This window comes from Dryobates pubescens, chromosome 42 (genome assembly GCF_014839835.1).
Source record: "Dryobates pubescens isolate bDryPub1 chromosome 42, bDryPub1.pri, whole genome shotgun sequence".
Lineage (NCBI taxonomy): Eukaryota > Metazoa > Chordata > Aves > Piciformes > Picidae > Dryobates > Dryobates pubescens.
The window spans coordinates 1,494,516-1,515,716 of record NC_071653.1 but is presented as its reverse complement, the minus strand read 5'-3'; the positions used below and the strand labels follow the sequence as shown (position 1 = coordinate 1,515,716).

Genomic DNA, 21,201 nt, shown 5'->3' with positions numbered 1-21,201 from the left:
CCAGTCACTCTTTTTGTGAAGAACTTTTTCCCAACCTCCAGCCTAAACCTCCCCTGGCACAGCTCAAGACTGTGTCCTCTTGTTCTGGTGCTGGCTGCCCGGGAGAAGTTACATTTAAGTTCTCTGTCACTTTCTCAGCTAGATCTACAAATCAATTCTTGCCTACAAAAGGGAGTCCCAGTTCCTTTGGTAACTTTTCCTTGAGCTCTCTCTGCAGTGTGCTCACCTCACTTCCAGTTCATGGTTTAGACACGAATGCCTTTAAGGCTTTGATCATATTCTGTGCCAGTTGTTCTTTGGCCTCACCCTGAAGCCCTCCATTGTCACTAAGGCCCCACTGGCCTAGCTTACTGAAGCAGATCCACGGGTCCCCTTTTGGGCAGGCCTGGCTTCTATTGGTGCCTCCTATGCCCAGAGTTAGGGCCATCCAATAGGTCTGCCCTGGTTCAGTACACTCCTTAGGCTTCTGACAGCAGCCTGAGTCAATGTGGGTGTGATAAATGAAGCTACAGTGTCTGTTCCTCCCAGTTCTGACCTGTTGATAACACTGTGTACAAGGGATGGCTTCAATGGCTGTGACAAAAGCCATTACAGGCCATAACAACTGGCAGCCAGCTTGAACCATCTTATGTCAAGGTGTGGTAGATGTTTGCACCACTCAATGCCTATTGGGTTGCAGCCAACAGCAGAGCAAGAAGTTCTTCTTGGTGGCAAACACAGTGAGCAACCCAGTCCTGCCCATGACTGGATAGGCAATGGATGTCAGTCCTCCTTTAATCCAGCCTGTGTCTGAGCTATCCTACTGCTCCCTGCACCAAATGTGGTCAATGAAAGCACAAAAATGCTTCTGTATCAAGCAGGCAGTGACAATCTGATGGCTAGCATCAGCCCCTCAGGCACTGCAGGATGCAAAGGAGGGAGACTCTGTCAGACTGATCTAGCGGAGTGTTGGTGGGTAAGCACCTGGCAATCCTCCCAGCCCTGACCTACTGCTCACTGCTCTGAGCCACTTCTGTGGGGAGTTAACCACAGTTTCCTGTCTCTTTCCTCCAGTTCAGGAGTCCAGTTGTCTGGGGCCTTGCAGGTCTTGACTCATGTGTGATGAGGCCACCTGTGCTCAGCTGTTTTGATGTGGGAAAGGAGAGACATGGATCTGTTGGAGCAGGGGCCTGAGAAGGCCACAGCAATGCTGGGAGGGCTGGAAGCCTTCTGCTGTGAGGCCAGGCTGAGAGAGTTTGCCTTGTTCAGCCTGAAGAAGGGAAGGCTCCAGCGAGACCTTCTGGTGGCCTTTCAGTGCTTAAAGAGGCCAATCACAAAGCTGGGGACAGATTTTAAGCAAGACCTCTTGTGACAGGACAAGGGGTGATGGCTTGAACTAAAGGAGAAGGATTCAGACTGCAGAGAAGGAAGAAATGTTTGACACTGAGGGTGGTGAGACCACCACCTCCCTGGGCAGCCCATTCCAATGACGAATGACTTGCTCAATGAAGAACTTTCTCTTCACCTCGAGCCTCAACATCCCCTGGTGCAGCTTGAGACTGTGTCCCCTTGTTCTGGTGCTGCTTGCCTGGGAGAAGAGACCAACCCCTTCCCTGGCTACAACCTCCCTTCAGGTAGTTGTAGAGAGCAATGAGGTCACCCCTGAGCCTTCTCTTCTCCAGGCTAAACAATCCCAGCTCCCTCAGCCTCTCCTCGCAGGGCTGTGCTCAAGGCCTCTCCCCAGCCTTGTCGCCCTTCTCTGGACACGTTCAAGTGTCTCGATGTCCTTCCTAAACTGAGGGGCCCAGAACTGGACACAGGACTCAAGGTGTGGCCTAACCAGTGCAGAGTACAGGGGTACAATGACTTCCCTGCTCCTGCTGGCCACACTATTCCTAATGCAGGCCAGGATGCCATTGGCCCTCTTGGCCACCTGGACACACTGCTGGCTCATGTTTAGGCGGGTGTCAATCAGCACCCCCAGGTCCCTCTCTGTTTGGCAACTCTCAGCCACTCTGACCCCAGCCTGTAGCTCTGCATGGGGTTGCCATGGCCAAAGTGCAGCACCTGGCACTTGGATTTGTTGAGTGCCATTCCATTGGACTCTGCCCATCTGTGCAGTCAGTCAAGGTCCCTCTGCAGAGCCCTTCTTCCCTCTAACTGATCAACATCTCTTCCCAACTTGGTGTCATCTGCAAACTTGCTGATGACTGACTCAACCCCCTCATCCAGATCATCAATGAAGATGTTAAAGAGGATGGGGCCCAGCACTGATCCCTGGGGGATGCCACTGGTGCCTGGCTGCCAGCTGGCTGTGGCACCATTCACCACCACTCTCTGGGCTCAGCCATCCAGTCAGTTCCTAACCCAGCTCAGAGTGTTGCTGTCCAAGCCACGAGCTGACAGCTTAGACAGCAATTTACTGTGGGAGATGGTGTCAAAGACCTTGCTGAAGTCCAGGTAGACCACATCCACAGGCCTCCCTACATCCACCAGGCAGTCACTTGATCATAGAAGGAGATCAGGTTGGAGAGACAGGACCTGCCCTTCCTAAATCCATGTTGGCTGGACCTGAGCCCTTGGCCCTCCTTCAGGTGCGCAGTTATTGCCGCCAGGATAATCTGCTCCATCACTTTCCCTGGCACTGAGGTCAGGCTGCCAGACCTGTAGTTTCCGGGTTCCTCCATCCCTCCCTTCTTGTGGATGGGGATCACATTGGCCAGTTTCAGTCATCTGGGACCTCTCCAGTGAGCCAGGACTGGAGGACAATGATGGAGAGCGGCTTGGCCAGCTCATCTGCCAGCTCTCTCAGCACCTGTGACTGTTTGAGGCTGTGCCTTTAAGGAAGGGGCACTCTGGCTGAATGTTTATAAATATTCTGTATTCTAAACAAATTTCATTGGTGAATTATTGGGGGAGTGAGATCGTAAGACCCAGAGTGACTGGAACTTTCGTTTAGTTTCGTTTCCTTTCACCTCCCTTCTAGCTGACAGCTTCTGGGGTTCTGGCCAAATAACAGATAAGATACTAACCCCCTGTACCTAGGCCTCTGTCTGCCTTGCTAACTACCCCTTTTCCTCTTTCTACTCCTTTTTGGGGAAGAAGGGAGGTAGGGCGTGTGAAGGGGACACAGGGGGAAGCCCCCTCTGTCGGGGGTCTGGTTTCTGATTTTGTTTCTTTGCTGTGTATTTCTGTACATATTGTAAAATTCTGTATATTTGTGTACATAATTTCCCTGCTGAGCATTGCTTTGTAAATACAGCATTCCCTTTCACTTTTCACAGGCTGGGCTAGGGTTTTTTTCCCTTCCTTCTTCTTAGTGGGGGAGGGAAAGTGGGGCCTTTCCTTTCAACCCACCACAGCACCCTAGGATGGATCCCATCTGGTCCCATGGACTTGTGAGTGTCCAAGTGGCTCAGCAGGTCCCAAACTAATTCCTCATGGATTTCCAGGGCATCACACTGCTCCCCGACTAAATTGAATTAATTCAAAAAATAAGGCTACTAACGCTTGATCAGCGGGATGATCAATTAACAGAAGGGATTAATTTATTAATAACAATTTTCCATGCCAAACGTTAATAAACTTATTTACAATGTGTTTAGGTTCGGGTATCCAGTGGGGAATCACTGACACAAAATGTTGGTAATTATAATGGTGTGAACATTTTAGTTGGATCTAGAGTAACGACACTCCTGATATCAAACTCACAATGGAAGGGAGAGCGAGGAGCCGCAATTCTTGATCCAGTAACAAACTTGGTCTCCTTTGCTCCGAAGCGATATTCAGTGTGGAGATTCCAAATCAGTCCAAAATGTGATGTTGAGAGCAGCAGTTAGAGAAGTTTGTAATCCAGAACTCTGTTCTCAGTATAATTTTGTAAAGCCAAGGAAAAGTAAAAAGAAAAAATAGGATCCAAGCACAGTTGCCCAACACTGAAAGCGAAACTGGAGTACACGTGGTGGATGCTGGTGGAGGGGAATGGGCGAGTAGCACACACCTCGAGGGCAGGAGACATGCCGGGCCAAAGGAAGGAAAAGGGTGACAGGTTACTGAAGAACCCCTCTATTTAACTGCTGTTTTGAAACAAAACTGACCACTGGCAGAAAAGTAATTTGAAACTTTGCCTATCAGCTTCTGGGCATCAGCACAGCGGTAAGTGGTCAGGATACTGGCCAAACAGGTTTGGCTGGCCTTTTATTGGTACATGTTTTCCTTTGTCTATCTCCCCCAGCTCCTAGTCATGTCCAACCAGGACAGCATGTGAGGAGAAACTTGGCTTTGAGGCTTTGAGGTTCTTCTATTGCAAGGGCAGTGGTCAGGGCTTGGCCTTTCTGCTTCCTAGACCAAAGGCAAGTTTTTCTGCCCTGTACTTTGCCTTTGTCTCCCTGCAATCCTGGCCTCTACCAAGCTGCTCTAACGAGTCCCTGGGGAGCCTTTGGCAGTAACAAGCCTCAGTGAGGCCAGTCAGTGCTTCAAGGTACTTTGGAGTTTGCTTCTGCCTTGGACTTGTTGAGAGGCTTCTTGGCAGTACCTTGGCAGAGTCTCCTGGCAGTACCTAAGGATGATGTAATCAGCCCCAAATACTCCATGGGGCTCATTAAATACTGCTGAACCTCTAATTATTGCTAAGGTTACTGCAGCTAATTGGAGAGGTTTTTATTGCACAAAGCATCTGATGAAAATTATTTTTAAAGTTACATTTCATTCCTTTTCAGCATTAAACCACAGCAAAACCTGGCAAAGGGTGATCAGGAGTACCACACTCCACAGCCATCTGCTCAGTACCAGATGTGGCTGATGGAGAAATGCTGCAAGCAAACCACAGCAAAACCTGACAAGTTCCTACCCTGGTCACCGCTCATCCCATTCCCCCCAGCAGAGCTCTGAGCCACAGGTGAGGGACAGGATCTGCGCTGCCAGGGGCTGGGGGTCAGGGCTTGGCCCTTTGGATCAATGAAACCCCTCCAGGTTTCCTCAGCAGCAGAGCCACCTTGAGCTGTTTGTCCTGACCTTTCAGCCATGCCTCAGTTCTCTGCTCTCACCAGACTCTGAGGACATTTTTCCTGTAGTGTGCCCTAGTGGAACCTATAAACGCTACAAGAAACTTTAGAGTTTGACTCGAACTTTAACTTCTGGAGAGGTTTCATCAGCTTCCTCTCAGTCCCTGAGGTTTACCTGGCACCAAAGCCACCAGAGGGCTCCTTTAAATGTCCTGGGCTGATCATCGGCTGCTGAGCTGGGCCAGGCTCCTGGGCTGCAAGGAGCTCTGGCCAGGAGCAGCTCCACTGCACAGCACAGCAGGGCTGAAGGCACTGCCAGGGCACCTCAGGGAGATGAGGAAGGCAGAAAGATCTTCAAGGTGGCCAGGACTGGGAGGATGCTGAGAGCTGACTGGAGGAGAAGTTGCTGCAGCTGCTGACATGGTGAGTCTGAGGTGCTCTCGAGCTTTTCCTGGCAGGGACAGCTCCAGGCAGAAGAGAGATGGGCTGGGGATGAGGGGAAGCTGCCAAGAAGCCCTGGGGGAGGCTGTGTTCAGTCTGCTCTCTCAGTACTTCTCTACAGATGTCTCTGGGTGCTGTCTGTTGGGCAATGACTCTTTAGAACATCTCATCTCCAGCATCCCTGACTGCTCTGCCCCTCCTGCTGGGCTTGGAGCTGCCCCCAGGAAGGCTCAGATCTGCCATAGGATGCTGGGCAGTGCTGAGCCTTTCCTTGGGAGTCAGCACTCAGCTCTCAGAGTCCTTTGGTGCTCTCCAGGAGAGACTGTGTCCTGCTCTCTCACAGCTGCACCTCAGGGCTGGGACAGAGAAGAGTTCACAGAGCTGCCCTTTGAAGCAGTGCTGCCCTGCTCTCCTCAGAGCACAGAGAGCTGAGGGGGTTCTAAAGGCCAATTTGGGCAGAACATCTGCAAGGCAGCACAGGGGAAAGTGCAGGGCAGAGGGAACAGCCTGATGGGCACAGTAGCTCCACTGTAGCAGAGCCCAGATGAGTCCTTGGCAGCACATGGCCTGAGCTCCTGCTCCTCACAGCAGCCTCAGCCACAACAAAGCAGACAGCAAATCCATTTCAGCTGGGGGATTGCTGTGCCCCCTGGAGTGCTGCTTCTCAGAGGAGTCTGTCATCAAGCTTTGCTTTCTTTTCTTTCTTAGACATTCCCACAGGCAGCAGATGTCCAACAGCAGCTCCATCACCCACTTCCTCCTCCTGCCATTCCCAGGCACAAGGCAGCTGCAGCTCCTGCACTTCTGGCTCTTCCTGGCCATCTACCTGGCTGCCCTGCTGGGCAATGGCCTCATCATCAGCACCATAGCCTGGGACCACCACCTTCACACCCCCATGTACTTCTTCCTCCTCAACCTTGCCCTCCTTGACCTGGGTGCCATCTCCACCACTGTGCCAAAATCCATGGCCAACTCCCTGAGGGACACCAGGGCCATCTCCTACACAGGATGTGTTCTCCAGGTCTTCTTTTATGTATTCCTAATTGCTACAGAGTATTTTCTCCTCACCACCATGTCCTACGATCGCTATGTTGCCGTCTGCAGACCCCTGCACTATGAGACCCTCCTGGGCAGCAGAGTTTGTCTCCACCTGGCAGCAGCTGTGGGGGCCTGTGGCTTTCTCTATGCTCTGCTGCACACAGCCAACACATTTTCCCTGCCCCTCTGCCAGGGGAATGCTGTGGACCAGTTCTTCTGTGAAATCCCCCAGATCCTCAAGCTCTCCTGCTCCACATCCTACCTCAGGGAAGTTTGGCTTATTGTGGCCAGTGCCTGTTTATTCTTTGTCTGTTTTGTGTTCCTTGTGGTGTCCTATGTGCAGATCTTCAGGGCAGTGCTGAGGATCCCCTCTCAGCAAGGACGTCACAAAGCCTTTGCCACCTGCCTCCCTCACCTGGCTGTGGTCTCTCTGTTTGTCAGCACTGTAATCCTTGCCCACCTGAAGCCCTCTTCTATCTCCTCCCCATCCCTGGATCTGGTGCTTGCAGTTCTATACTCCGTGGTGCCTCCAGCAATGAACCCTCTCATCTACAGCCTGAGGAACGAGGAGCTCAAGGATGCCCTGAGGAAAATGATCACTGGATGGTTTCAGAAGCAATAAACTCTTTGTCGTCTCCTGCAGAGCAGTTCTGATGTCACTCTCAGTCTGGTTTCTCTCTGTTTGGCTGCTGCTGGTTGTGTGACCCTTGAGAGAATGTTGTTTCCCCACCAGAGTCTTTCTTCAGACCACTTCTGATTCAGTGCTGTCATGTCTGCTGTGACCCAGAGGCTGCAGACAGGAGCAGCTGTGCTCCCTGGGTGTGCAACATGCAAGGAAAAATTCTTCCCATCTAGAAGTTCATAACAGAGACAGAGGAGTCTGGTAAACTTTATTTGAATAAAGGGAGAGTCCACAGGACAACTCCCTGTGGGGTCTCTCTCATTGCTGAAGGCACAGCTCCCCTTTCATCCTACATTTCTGGGTACAGATTTCCCTCTCCCTTTCCCCACTGGCTCAGGTACTCAGAATTTAGTCTTTCCCCAAACCCCTGCGCCATGTCCCCCTTCACACGAACCCTCCCTGCTTCATACATCCTATGCTCATTTAAATTAGGTTCTCCACTTCTCTGGGTGGAGAAGTTAATATTCAGCAGTCTGTTAAGCCTGTGCTCTGGCCTAAAAGTTCAGCAGTTCAGGCTGTGTTCAGTGTCGGCTGTCTTTGGACAGACCCCTACTTATTTACAACAAGGTTCAAGGGAAGTGACTTAGCAGAGGCCTCTTTGTGATTTGCATACACATAGAGAAGGTGAACTGTCTGGTTCCTCCCTTTCTCTTCCAACTCCCTCTTAGCCAATTCTTCCTCTGTAAAGACACTCCCTCCTTTTGATCCCATCAATCCCTCCTCTTCTTGCTTTAATAATTGTCTTTACAAAATTCATTCCCCATTAACTTAATCCTTTCCTCTTGGCTCATTTCTGATGTTGGTCTTATTTGCAGATACATCAGACTGCTCTTTTTTGTAGCCTTTTCTGGCTCACTTGAGATGGCTATGACCTGCACCTGCCTGACTGCAGGATGAATAAGCCATACAAAGCAGGGTATCAGACATGGTAGAAAGATTAGAGCTGCTGTTGCACAAAGAGAGAAGAATGACACTCGTTTGACCCATGGCCCACCAGGCAACCAAGACAATGTGTCCCATTCCAGTCCTTGCCAGGTTTGGACTGGTCCATGAGCTATTTTCCTGCTGTTGGTGGCTCTATTTATTGCTGCTTCCCCATTGTCCTCAATCTTTAGGCACCAATCAGATGGATTAAACTTTGCACATCCACCTCCTTCCTCAGTTAATAGACAGTCAGGAGAGTCCATTTTGGTGCATTGCCTCTCACACCTGAATTTGGTGTTTGGCTAATAGTACCTGTGGATGGAGTTTACTTGGACTTCAGCAAGGCCTTTGACACTGTCCCCCACAGCAAACTCCTGGCCAAGCTGTCAGCCCCTGGCTTGGACAGCAACACTCTGAGCTGGGTTAGGAACTGGCTGGAGGTCCGAGTCCAGAGAGTGGTGGTGAATGGTGCCACATCCAGCTGGCAGCCAGGCACTAGTGGTATGCCCCAAGGATCAGTGCTGGGCCCCATCCTCTTTAACATCTTTATTGATGATCTGGATGAGGGCATTGAGTCCATCACCAGTAAATTTGGGGATGACACCAAGCTGGGGGCAGGTGTTGATGTGTTAGAGGGTAGGAGAGCTCTGCAGAGGGACCTCGACAGACTGGACAAATGGGCAGAGTCCAAGGTCACGAGATTTAACACATCCAAGTGCTGGGTTCTGCACAATTGCCAAAACAAGTCCATGCAGAGCTACAGGCTGGGGTCAGAGTAGCTGGAGAGCAGCCAGGCAGAGAGGGACCTGGGGGTACTAGTCGATGGTCGGCTGAACATGAGCCTGCAGTGTGCCCAGGTGGCCAAGAAGGCAATGACATCCTGGCCTGTATCAGGAACAGTGTGGCCAGCAGGAGCAGGGAAGTCATTCTGCCCCTGTCCTCAGCACTGGTTAGGCCACACCTTGAGCACTATGTCCAGTTCAGGGCCCCTCAGGTTAGGAAAGATGCTGAGTTGATGGAACGTGTCCAGGGAAGGGCAATGAGGCTGGTGAGGGGTTTGGAGTACAAGCCCTATGAGGAGAGGCTGAGGGAGCTGGGGTTGTTTAGCCTGGAGAAGAGGAGGCTCAGGCGGGACCTTCTTGCTCTCTACAATTATCTGAAGGGAGGTTGTAGCCAGGTGGGGGTTGGTCTCTTCTCGCAGGCAACCAGCACCAGAACAAGAGGACACAGTCTCAAGCTGCACCAGGGGAGGTTTAGGATCGAGGTGAGGGGAACGTTCTTCACTGAGAGAGTTGTTAGCCATTGGAATGTGCTGCCCAGGGAGGTGGTGGAGTCACCATCCCTGAAAGTCTTCAAGAGCGGATTGGACGTGGCACTTGGTGCCATGGTTTAGTCATGAGGCCTGTGGTGACAGGTTGGACTTGATGATCTTTGAGGTCTCTTCCAACCTTGGTCATTCTGTGATTCCGTGATTCTGCAGGGCTGCAAAAGACTGCAAGAAATGGAGAGAGATAAGAGAGACAGAAGGAGGAGGAGGAGGGGAACTGGAAACAGACAGCAGGAACAAAACCACTCTTCTTCCATTATTTACAAGCTGTTATCTTCAGAAAGGTGCAGATTTTCAATCTTTAGAACTGAAGTTCTCACTGCATGAATGTGGCAATGGTGGCAATAAGCAGTGTGAGCAATCTGGCAGTATAGGCCTAGAGCCTGACATGGTGGTAGGCCATGCTCAGCATAAGTGCAGAAGTAGCTAGCAGTGTAGCAGTGTAGCAGTGTAGCAGTGTAGCAGTGTAGCTGTGCCTGCAGCATGTAACTAAAGCAGGACACTGGTAGCTATAAACACAGAGAGTTATCTGGGAATAACAGGACACACACCTGCATCAACAGCGGCGCGTGGCATTAGTAGTGTGACCAATAATCCATAACAGTACGATGTGTGGTCACTCGTGGGGAACCAATGAAGCTATGCCAACAATGCTCTCCCAGTCTATATAAGCTGTAGAGGTTCCCTTAATACGCACTTCTTCACTGCTTCACTTCTTCTTCACTTTACTTTGCTGTACTGTACTCACTATTCTCACACTATAGTCGTACAATACTGGAACAATAAAGGAGCAATACTTGATCATATTGGTTGTCTGTATTGACTTCAGTCTCCGTTGCCGACATCTGGCACCCGAACTTATGATGGGATCCTCAGACTACGATGCTGCTTGACTCAGCATGAGAGGTATGCTCTGAGAGATACGGAAAGCCGGTCGAACCAGCACTGCTGACAAAATAAGCAGTGCACGCTCAGAAAAGGAAGTGAATCTCACCTGGGCCTGGTGAGCAACCGGGGAGAGGCATAGGGGAAGCACTCTGCAAAAAAGAAGAGGCTGTGTTAAATGCCCTCCAAAGTATCCTCTCCATGAGAGCTATTGCTTACGATTCTGGGATTTTAAAAGGGCTATTAGCCTGGGCCTGGGATCATGATTTTATCCCCACAGCAACTGTAACTTTTACTTCTGAAGCATGGGACAAAATTGGAGCCCAGCTGTGGGATGAGGTGCCTAAAGGCTCAAAAAGAAGCTTTTCACTATAGCACTGTGTGGCACATTGTCACATACACTGCAATCTATAAAAGCAGAGCAGTCTACTCTCAATTCAGCTGCTGCGGCATTGGTTCTAACCTAGACGAAAAAGGGAGATTCAGAAGGCTCCACACCCTCCGCCATCCCTCCTCTCTCCCTACACATTGTCTGCTGCTCCGTCAGCATCCTTGTCACAATTTCCATTGCCCGCTATTCCTCCTCCTACACGAATCGCAGCTCTCTTCTTGCCGTTCTTTCCCATGAAAAAATCTGCTGCTGCTACGTCAGTAGCGACAGAAGCGAATCCTGATTGGACTGAAAAGATGTGCAAAACTGAAATGGAGGTCGGAACACATGAACACTCACTGCAAGAAGATGCCACACCTGCCATCTTGGCGAACACACTGCATTCAGCAGATGCCACCACTGCCATTTGCTCCAAGCACAGAAAAAGCCATAAAAGGGCAGCGAAGCCTGTGGTTCAGCAGATTCAATCCCGTTTGCCTGTATCTTCCTCTAATACCGACAGCAATGGCCTGGATAAGGAAGACAAAAACACCGATGTTGGGAAACCAAAATAGCGACTTTGGTCTACGGCTCCTCTTAGAAAAAGTGGAGCGCTTGGAGGCTCACAGCTGCAGCATTTCTACAGCTGTACCCCTCCCGCGAGCCCAAGCAGCCCCAGCGGTCCTGGCAGCACCGACCACAGTGGCGGTCCCTATCACAGTGGCCCCCCCCATGCCGGTGGCCTTGGCAGCGGTCCCCATGGTGGCGGCCCTGGCAGCAGCCACGGCAGCGGCCCTCACAACCCCAGTGGTACCCCCCCCCAGTGGTGCCCCTCCCCCCCGTGGCTTGAGCTGTGCAACCCTCCCTGCCTCTTAGATCCCAGACATTATCAGCAGACGATATCACTGCGATGGAGGATACACTCGAATTCCGAAGGGATGATAATGTAAGGGATCGGGAGGTGGGAGGACAGGGAACTGTTCTGCTGCACTGCTGCGCTGCTGCGCTGGTGGAAAGGGATTGTGAGAGATGCAGCAAGAGATGGAGAATCTGTAAATTTTTTCTGGATGTGAATTTCCTGTGGTATTAGAAGGTCAACAAAGAATATGGCAATCTCTGGATTGGAAAATGTTAAAAGAAGCTAAACAAGCCATAGCTACCTGTGGGTTAAAGTCAGGATACACAACTGCTATAAGTGATCATTTCTTAACCCCATATGACATTGTAATGGGTTGGGGCAGATCCCCTCCCCACCACAGGCAGAAGTAACGACTCAGGCAAATGGATTGCAGACGTGATGGAAAGTTTAAATAGGAAAACAATAACAAACAACAATGAAAGTTTTACAGAGACCCACAAGCAGCATGACAAAGAGAGAGAGATCCCAAAACATACCCAAGAACATCCCATCCCCACCTGGGGGTACACGCAAACCCCCCCCCCGGGCTCTTTCTTCCCCCCCCAACCCAGCCTTGGGCCTGAGCAGGCCCAAGGGAGGCAGCTCACACCATGTTACCTAGGCAGCAGCAGGGGACGAAAGAGGAAGTGAAGACCCTGCATGGCCTTTTTATAGGGGAGCAGGGCATTATGGGAATGGAATACCTGGTCCCTGTGACCACCCCCTGGGCTGGGCCCACCCCTTGGGACCTCCCAGGTGTGGCCTGCACAGTGGCATCTGGGCCAGCACCCAGCCTAAACCACCACAGACCACCCCATAATCCCTGCACCCAGAACATATCATCAAATTAGAACTCTTCTTATGACATGTGTAGCAACAGTCCATGTCTTCTTCTGGGCATCCTTCCACACAGTCTCTCATTCAGGCTCAAGCATCAGTCCATTCCAGTTGTTCTTCCTCATATGATGGAACCTCCCAGCGACGCAGTCCTTCTCCTGCAGTGTGAATTCCTTGTGGACTCCTTGGGACATCCTGGTCACCTGGAAACACCTCACAACTTCTCAGCCAAGCCTTTATCTGCATTTACTCAGCGGCTTTTTTCCACCCCTGGGGCAAGCCGGTCGGAGCAATCAGGCTCCACGACCGCTTTTTCCATCCCTCCAGGGAACCACAACCGACCGCTTCTGGCCAGTCCAAAGCTACACCAATGCACATCGCAGGCACCTCGCCCCCCCCACGGGGCGTTCGCATACCGAGGCATCACCGCATCCGGTTCACAGCCCTCCCCCGGAGGGGGCGGCTGCAGCACAGCTCGCTGAGAAGAGAGGAGGCGGAGCCAGGTGCTCGGCGCCGTTTTCAGAACATGTCCGAAAACACCAGGGAAAGATTTACAGCTGCCACCGCCGCCGCCTGAACCCAGCCTGGCTCGGGTGGTGCTGCCGCTTGAATGCAGCCTGGCCCGGCCCCCGCCGTCTCTGTCGCCGCGATGCAGAGTCCAAGTCACCTCCAGCAGTTGCTTGCCCGCTCGCCGCGGGTGTCCGCCCCCGCAGCGGCTGCGGGCCGACCCCGCTCTGCTTGCCGCTGCCCCTCCTCCGCTCCCTGCTGCTCCGCAGAGAACGAGGAGAAGGCAGGTCTCGCCTTCTTAGGCTACTCGAGCATTCTTAAGCCGCCCTGGGCAGAAAGTCACAGAAAGAACCACCCCTTGCTGTTCCCAAGCAACAGAAAGGACTTCCATGCCATCAGCCACGCACCAGGTGTCCTTCTGCAGTCCACAGGAGTTCACACAGTCACCCCGGTAACACAAAACCTGAGCCCCAGCTTCTCAAACCCAAACTGACACCCAGAACTAAATTTAAACTCTCCATCTTTTGCAATCCGAGCTGCAGTTGGCCCCACGTTGGGCGCCAAAATGTAATGGGTTGGGGCAGATCCCCTCCCCACCACAGGCAGAAATAACGACTCAGGCAAACGGATTGCAAAAGTGATGAAAGTTTAAATAGGAAAACAATAACAAACAACAATGAAAGTTTTACAGAGAGCCACAAGCAGCATGACAAAGAGAGAGAGATCCCAAAACATACCCAAGAACATCCCATCCCCACCTGGGGGTACACCCAAACCCCCCCCCCCAGGGCTCTTTCTTCCCCCCCAACCCAGCCTTGGGCCTGAGCAGGCCCAAGGGAGGCAGCTCACGCCATGTTACCTAGGCAGCAGCAGGGGACGAAAGAGGAAGTGAAGACCCTGCATGGCCTTTTTATAGGGGAGCAGGGCATTATGGGAATGGAATACCTGGTCCCTGTGACCACCTCCTGGGCTGGGCCCACCCCTTGGGACCTCCCAGGTGTGGCCTGCGCAGTGGCATCTGGGCCAGCACCCAGCCTAAACCACCACAGACATGTATGGTGGCAAATACTCTATTAATATCACATCAGAGCTTGCAATTCCTAGGCTGCAAGTGGTTAAGGCCCTAGTGCAGAAACAGTTGCGATTAGTGCATACCTTGCTAGCCAGCACCCCTCCCGAGCCCTCCCCACCTCTCTCCCTTTTCTGGTATGACTCTAGTCTACCAAAGCTCTGCTCTGATGTAAAGCAACAGTGCTAATTTCATCATTCCTGATTGTAATGCCTCTCAGAGATTTGTTATTTAGAGTTTTGCTAAGTTTTCCTACTAAGCATAATGAATAGTAAGTATTTGGTGTTTACAGGTACTCAGTACATAGTAGTTATAGTGAGGTATACCTACTTAGTAATGAGTTCACATTGTAAGATTTTCTTTTGCTTCGAACCCTCTTGGTTGTGTGCCTCGGCATTTCAAAGGAGCTCTAGGTAATATAGTTAAGGTTTGCAGTAAACAGGTATTCATTTTAAAAGTATTCCTTAGCTAATATAACATCTTTCTATTTCCTTCTTAGACATTGACTAGAAAAAAACCCACCTAAAAATACAAAAACATTTTTAAAAAATAAAAACATTTGTAAAATAAAAACAATACAAAAAAAGAAAAATAACTAAAAAACAAGAAAAATACATTAAAAAATTAAAAAGACATAAAAAAAATAATAATAATAAAATAAATTCAAATAAACATTAAAAACAATTTTAAAAAATTAAAGTTATAGCTCAAAATACATATAATGCAGAAGAAATTAAAAAATACATGAAAAAGGTATAAAAAAAAACCCAAAACACATACACACAAAAAATAAATAATTTTTAAAAATAATTTAAAATAACATTAAAAATTTAAAAATAAAAATTAGAAATAAAAAATATAATTTAAAAAAAATTAAAATTAGAATAATGAAATTAAATTATAAAAAATAATGAAAAAATAAATAAACAACAAATTAAATTAAAAAATAAAAATAATAACAATTAAAAATAAAGAAAATTAAAATGAAAAATTAATTTTAAAATAAAAATAATTGAAAAATAAACAAAAATAAAATTAAAAATATTTAAAAAATAATAAAAATTAAATTGTATTAAAATAAAAATTAAAAATAAAAATAAAATTATTGATTACAGATAGTTTAAATATATTTTTAAAAATTAAATTAAAAAGTAAAAAATTAAATTTAAAAAATATTAAAAAATGAAATACAAAATTTAAAATAAAATAAAAATATTTAAAACAGATTAGAAAAAAGTGAAATAAAATAACAAAAAAGATTAAAAAACTAAATTAAACAAATTAGATTTAAAAAAAAAATATATTAAATAATTAAAAAATAATTAAAATAAAAAATAAAAATAAAATCACAAAGTAAAAATAAAAACATAAAAATATTGATTGAAAAATATATATTTAAAAAAACCCCAAGCAAAATAAAAAGAAAAAAGATGTCTATTTTATAGCGAAGGGTTTTAGTGATACCAGCAAGAAATAACTCCCCCATGTCAACTGCAATCATTGCAGTAAATAACAGCAGAAGAATCAAGACTATGAAAGAGCAGCATTGCCCATGCAGTCGAACATCCATCACAGTAACTGTTATGATAATCTCAGATCAAAAGCATCAATCAGAAGAATGTACCAAAAAAACCCATCTTAATTGGGACTGACTGTTGTCATTCTTTGTTGTGTGATTAGAGAAAATGTTCCTATGGATTTGTGTGTTATCTCACCAGTTTGCCATAATTTTACACAGTTAAAGGGAAAGTCAAAATTAATTATAGCACAACATACATTTTCATTTTAGGTTAAAAACCGAACAAACAAAAACCAAACAAAAACAAACAAAAAAGGGGGGAATTTAGGTATGTCACATAAAAAAAGAATGATTAAAGCATATTGTGTTCTCCAATTGTCATTTTCTATGCACCTTTCCTCAGCAAAAACAAAGCATCATCATTAGGATGAGCAAAAATGCATTATTATGTTCATTTAATATTGGGCAAAGCAATGACGCTTCTTTGCTCTTGCTGTTTGCCTGCAAGTTTTCTGTCTGTGAAGCTAGAGCCTGGCCAGATCTACCTTTACAGATTAAAGAAATCTTGCTACCATTAAAAAATTCATGATTTTTCACCATCCTAGAGAAAATAAAGATGCAACATACCCCTAAAGCAGATTGTAAAAGACAGTGCTGAAGATTGGATTTGTGTCTTAATACATAGAATAGAATAGAATAGAATAGAATAGAATAGAATAGAATAGAATAAACCAGGTTGGAAGAGACCTTCAAGATCATCGCGTCCAATCCATCAACCAATCCAACACCACCTAAACAACTAACCCATGGCACCAAGCACCCCATCAAGTCTTCTCCTGAAAACCTCCAGTGATGGCGACTCCACCACCTCCCCGGGCAGCCCATTCCAATGGGCAATCACTCCCTCTGTGTAGAACTTTTTCCTAACATCCAGCCTGAACCTCCCCTGGCACAGCCTGAGACTGTGTCCTCTTAATCTCTGTGTGCAATGTGCTCAGGCATAATCAAGTCTTCTCTGTCAATAAGAAGAATGAAATGTAAAGATTGAAACTAGTAAGATCTAAGTTCTTCTTTACAAGGTTTGTTATCTTTGACCATGTATTATGCCAGCTCTGTCAGAACATTGTAACTAGTTCAACTTAAGCTTTGTGCCTTGTATGGGTGACATCAGTCTGTTAGACATGCTGTGCTACAGGACTTTTGTTTATGCTATACAGCTTAGTTTTACCTTGCTTGCTTCTGTGTACGCAGAGTATCCTGTATGGGATGAGAACAACTCCCATGACCAGATTGCTCACAAAAACAAAAAAAGGGAGATTTGTGGCAATGGTGGCAATAAGCGGTGTGAGCAATCTAGCAGTGTAAGCTTAGAGCCTGACATGGTGGTAGGCCGTGCTCAGCATAAGTGCAGAAGAGGCTAGCAGTGTAGCAAAACTGTGCTGTGCCTGCAGCATGCAACTAAAGCAGGGCACTGGTAGCTATAAACACAGAGAGTTATCTGGGAATAACAGGACACACACCTGCATCAATAAGCTCGCGTGGCATTAGTAGTGTGACCAATAATCTATACCAGTAGGATGTGTGGTCACTCGTGGGGAACCAATGAAGCTATGCCAACGATGCTCTCCCAGTCTATATAAGTTGTAGAGGTTCCCTTAATAAACAAACAATACTCGATCATATTGGTCATTTGTATTGTCTCTGTTCTCCATCGCCAACACAAACTGTGCTGTGCATGGCACAGAATATCCTAGAATGTGGTCAGGGAGTGCAACTTGTACTGGGACAGACTGGGACTGCTGCTGGCAGTGCCTAAGGGGATCCAGATTTTATTGAGACAAGGCTTAAGGTATACTTGGAGGGAGAAAAGGGATGCTTTGGGACTGAGACAGGGCCCAGACCGTACTGGGAGGGCATGAGGGTGTGCAGTTTGTACTGGGATGGATGCAGATGGTACTGGGAAGGGAGCCAGGGGATACATTCTATGCTGGGATAGGACTGCGGTGGGTTGACTGCAGAGGAAGGGACCCAGGGATCCAGACTGCAGGGGAAGAAGATAATATGTGCTAGCTTGTACTGGGATGAGGCCACATCTGTACTGGGAGGGGTTAAAGAGACAATATTTAGACTGAGTCTATACTGGAAGCTGGTCAGGGTATCCAGTTTGGATTCTGAGGAGGTGCAGTCTGTAATGGGAGGGGGTTGGGGTATGAAGGCATGAGGAGACCTCCTGTTCTGATGGCAGTGCTGCTCTGGAGCACAGCTCTGTCCCACAAGCAGCCCTGGCCTGTCCCTGCCTGCAGTCCCAGCACTGCCACACAGCAGCACAGTGCCCAAGCTACCAGAGCACTCAGGCCTTGCACAGAGGCTCAGCAGGAGAGGGTGGAAGGGCAGAAAGAGCAGCTGAGGACAGCCCAAGCTCTGGGGCTCCCTGGCACTGCTGCTGTGCTGGGACTCAGCCCCTCCACCTCTGCACACAGGCACTGCCCTGCAGCTCCACAGAAGCCTTGGAGGAAGGAACTCAGAGAAACAACTCCCTGCAGGGTCCTTTATTGTGTTGAACACCCAGGGAGCACAGCTCCTCATGTCTGCAGCCTCTGGGTCACAGCAGACAGGACAACACTGAACCAGAAATGGTCTGAAGGAAGACATTTGTGTGGGAACAACATTCTCACAAGGGGAACAGCCCCAGCAGCAGCCAGAACTCGAGCAGCCAAGCCGGTCCCGCACTGAGTGACATCAGAACTGCTCTGCAGGAGAAGACAATGAGTTTATTGTTTCTGAAAGCATCCAGGGATCAGTTTGCTCAGGGCAGCCTTGAGCTCCAGGTTCCTCAGGCTGTAGATGAGAGGGTTGATGGCTGGAGGCACCACTGAGTACAGAACTGACACCACCAGGTCCAGGGATGGGGAGGAGTTTGGCTCGGTAGCCGGTCAGAACCGCTCCTTCGGGACAGCTCCGTTCGCTTTGTGAGTTTCTGCTCGGCTTTTTGCCTTGCTTTCGGGGTTTAGCGGGGCGGGAGGACTCCTCGGGAGCAGGGATTGAGGCGGGCTCGTGCTCTCACGAGCGTGCACGGGAGCTAGTGCCTGACGTCAGCCGCGGGAGATTTAAATCCCGGGCGGGCTGTGCGCGCGGCGCCAGTTCGGCTCGGTAGCCATGGTCATTACTCGGACCAAGGGTAGAAAAACAGCATCTACCCAGACAGAGTTGTTTCTCCAGCATGCTGGAGTCCAGGCTGCCAGCTGCAGAGAGTGCTTCAACCTGGCAGTTGGAATAGAGGAAGAGGGAGAGGGTGAGGACACCTGTGTCAGGTGTGAACAGGTGAACTTTCTCCTCAGCCTGGTGGCTGAGCTGAAGGATGAAGTGGCCGAGCTGAAGGAGGAGGTGTCTAGGCCAAGGTCAATAAGGGAAAGCGAAAGGGAGTTAGACTTGTGGGAGAAGGCTCTGCAGATCCCTTACCTGCGCCCCTCTCTACCTGGGGCGCAGGTAAGGGACATTGCAAGGGGAATCCCCAAGCTCATCAGTCCCTCTGACTATTACCCTCTGCTGGTAACACAGGCTGGGAGTGATGAGATCGACAGGAAGGGCACCAGGGCAATTAAGAAGGAGTTCAGGGCCCTTGGACAATTGATTGATGGGGCAGGCGCACAAGTGGTGTTCTGCTCAGTTCCCTCAGTGGCAGGGGAGTACATTGAGAGGAACGGGAGAACCCACACCATCAACAAGTGGCTCAGGGAATGGTGCCAGCGGAGGAACTTTGGTTTCTTTGATCATGGGGCTACTTTTACGGCACCCGACCTGCTGGGTCCTGATGGGGTGCATTTATCTAGAAGGGGCAAGAGAGTCCTAGCACTAGAGTTGGCAGGGCTCATTAGGAGGGCTTTAAACTAGGTCTGAAGGGGGTGGGTGAAGACATTGGTCCCTCTGCAGAGGTAAGAGTAGGGCACAAGGTAGGGTCAATTGAGAGGTCAGGAGCCCAGCTGCAGTGCATGTACACCAATGCACGCAGCCTGGGCAATAAGCAAGATGAGCTGGAGGTCCTAATCCACCAGGGCAACTATGATATAGTTGCCATCTCAGAAACATGGTGGGACAACAGGCACGATTGGAGTGCTACACTGGGGGGCTACAGGCTCTTTAGGAGGGATAGGCGAGGGAGGAGAGGAGGAGGGGTGGCTTTGTATATTAGGGAGACACTTTCTGCCTCAGAACTTGAGGTGGAAGACGAGGGAATTGAGAGCCTGTGGGTTAAAATCAGAGGGCAGCCCAACAAATCTGACATCCTGGTTGGAGTCTGTTATAGACCATCCAACCAGGATGAGGAGGCTGATGAATTATTCTATAAACAACTGGAGACTGTTTCAAGATCATCAGATCTTGTCCTCGTGGGGGACTTCAACCTGCCGGATATCTGCTGGGAACTTAATTCAGCAGAGAGAAGGCAGTCCAGAAGATTCCTGGAGCGGATAGAGGATTCCTTCCTGACGCAGCTGTTAAGTGAGCCTACCAGGGGACAGGCTCTGCTTGACTTGCTGCTCTCCAATAGGGAAGGGCTAGTGGGAGATGTGACCGTGGGAGGCTGCCTAGGGTGCAGTGACCACGAGATAGTGAAGTTTTCAATATGCAGGGAGATAGGGAGGAGCACCAACAGAACCTTCACCTTGGACTTCCGGAGGGCAAACTTCAGCCTCTTTAAGAAACTTATTTGTAAAGTTCCCTGGGTACCAACCCTCATGAACCGAGGGGTCCAGGAGGGTTGGACCTACTTCAAACAGGAGCTCTTGAAGGCACAGGAACTGGCGGTCCCCATGTGCCGAAAGATGAGCCGGCGGGGAAGGCGACCGGCCTGGATGGACAGGCAGCTCCTGAAGGATTTAAGGGAAAAAAAGAGGCTGTATCACCTTTGGAAGGAGGGGAAGGCTTCTCGAGGTATGTTTAAGGAAGTGGTTAGATTATGTAGGAATAAAATTAGAGAGGCAAAGGCCCAGTTGGAACTGAAGCTGGCCACCTCTGTGAAAGATAATAAAAAGCAATTTTACAAATATATCAACGCTAAAAAGAAGGGCAAGAAGAACCTGCACTCCTTACTGGACCTGGAGGGGAACATGGTGACCGAAGATGAGGAAAAGGCTGAGGTCCTGAACGCCTTCTTTGCCTCAATGTTTAACAGCAAGGTAGGAGTCCAGGATGAGTGGCCTCCTGAGCTGGGTAATAGGGTCGGGGAGCAGTGTAATGCCCCAGAAATCCATGAGGAATTAGTCCAGGACCTGCTGAGCCACTTGGACACCCATAAGTCCGTGGGACCGGATGGGATCCATCCTAGGGTGCTGAGAGAGCTGGCACATGAGCTGGCCAAGCTGCTCTCCATCATTTTCCTCCAGTCCTGGCTCACTGGAGAGGTCCCAGATGACTGGAAACTGGCCAATGTGGTCCCATCCACAAGAAGGGACGGATGGAGGAACCTGGAAACTACAGACCAGTCAGCCTGACCTCAGTGCCAGGGAAAGTGATGGAGCAGATTATCCTGGCGGCAATAACTGCTCACCTGAAGGATGGCCAAGGGCTCAGGTCCAGCCAACATGGGTTTAGGAAGGGCAGGTCCTGCCTCTCCAACCTGATCTCCTTCTATGATCAGGTGACCCGTCTGGTGGATGTGGGGAGGCCTGTGGATGTAGTCTATCTGGACTTCAGCAAGGCCTTTGACACCGTCCCCCACAGTAAA

At 49.1% G+C, this 21,201-nt stretch overlaps 1 protein-coding gene and 1 pseudogene across 1 annotated transcript; one reads left to right on the top strand and one right to left on the bottom strand.

Moving 5' to 3' along the window:
* The window catches only part of LOC128899279 (zinc finger protein 271-like), an 83,375-nt pseudogene that overhangs the window by 40,823 nt on the left and 21,351 nt on the right, over window positions 1–21,201 (bottom strand).
* LOC128899261 (olfactory receptor 14J1-like) lies at window positions 6,139–7,083 on the top strand. The gene has a single exon (XM_054177644.1). It carries the CDS (start codon window positions 6,151–6,153, stop codon window positions 7,081–7,083), a length of 933 nt encoding a protein of 310 aa, XP_054033619.1. The 5' UTR covers window positions 6,139–6,150.

Excerpts from the sequence above, each read along its gene's own strand:
- LOC128899261 (XM_054177644.1), top strand. The coding sequence starts at position 6,151 with ATGTCCAACAGCAGCTCCATCACCCACTTCCTCCTCCTGCCATTCCCA.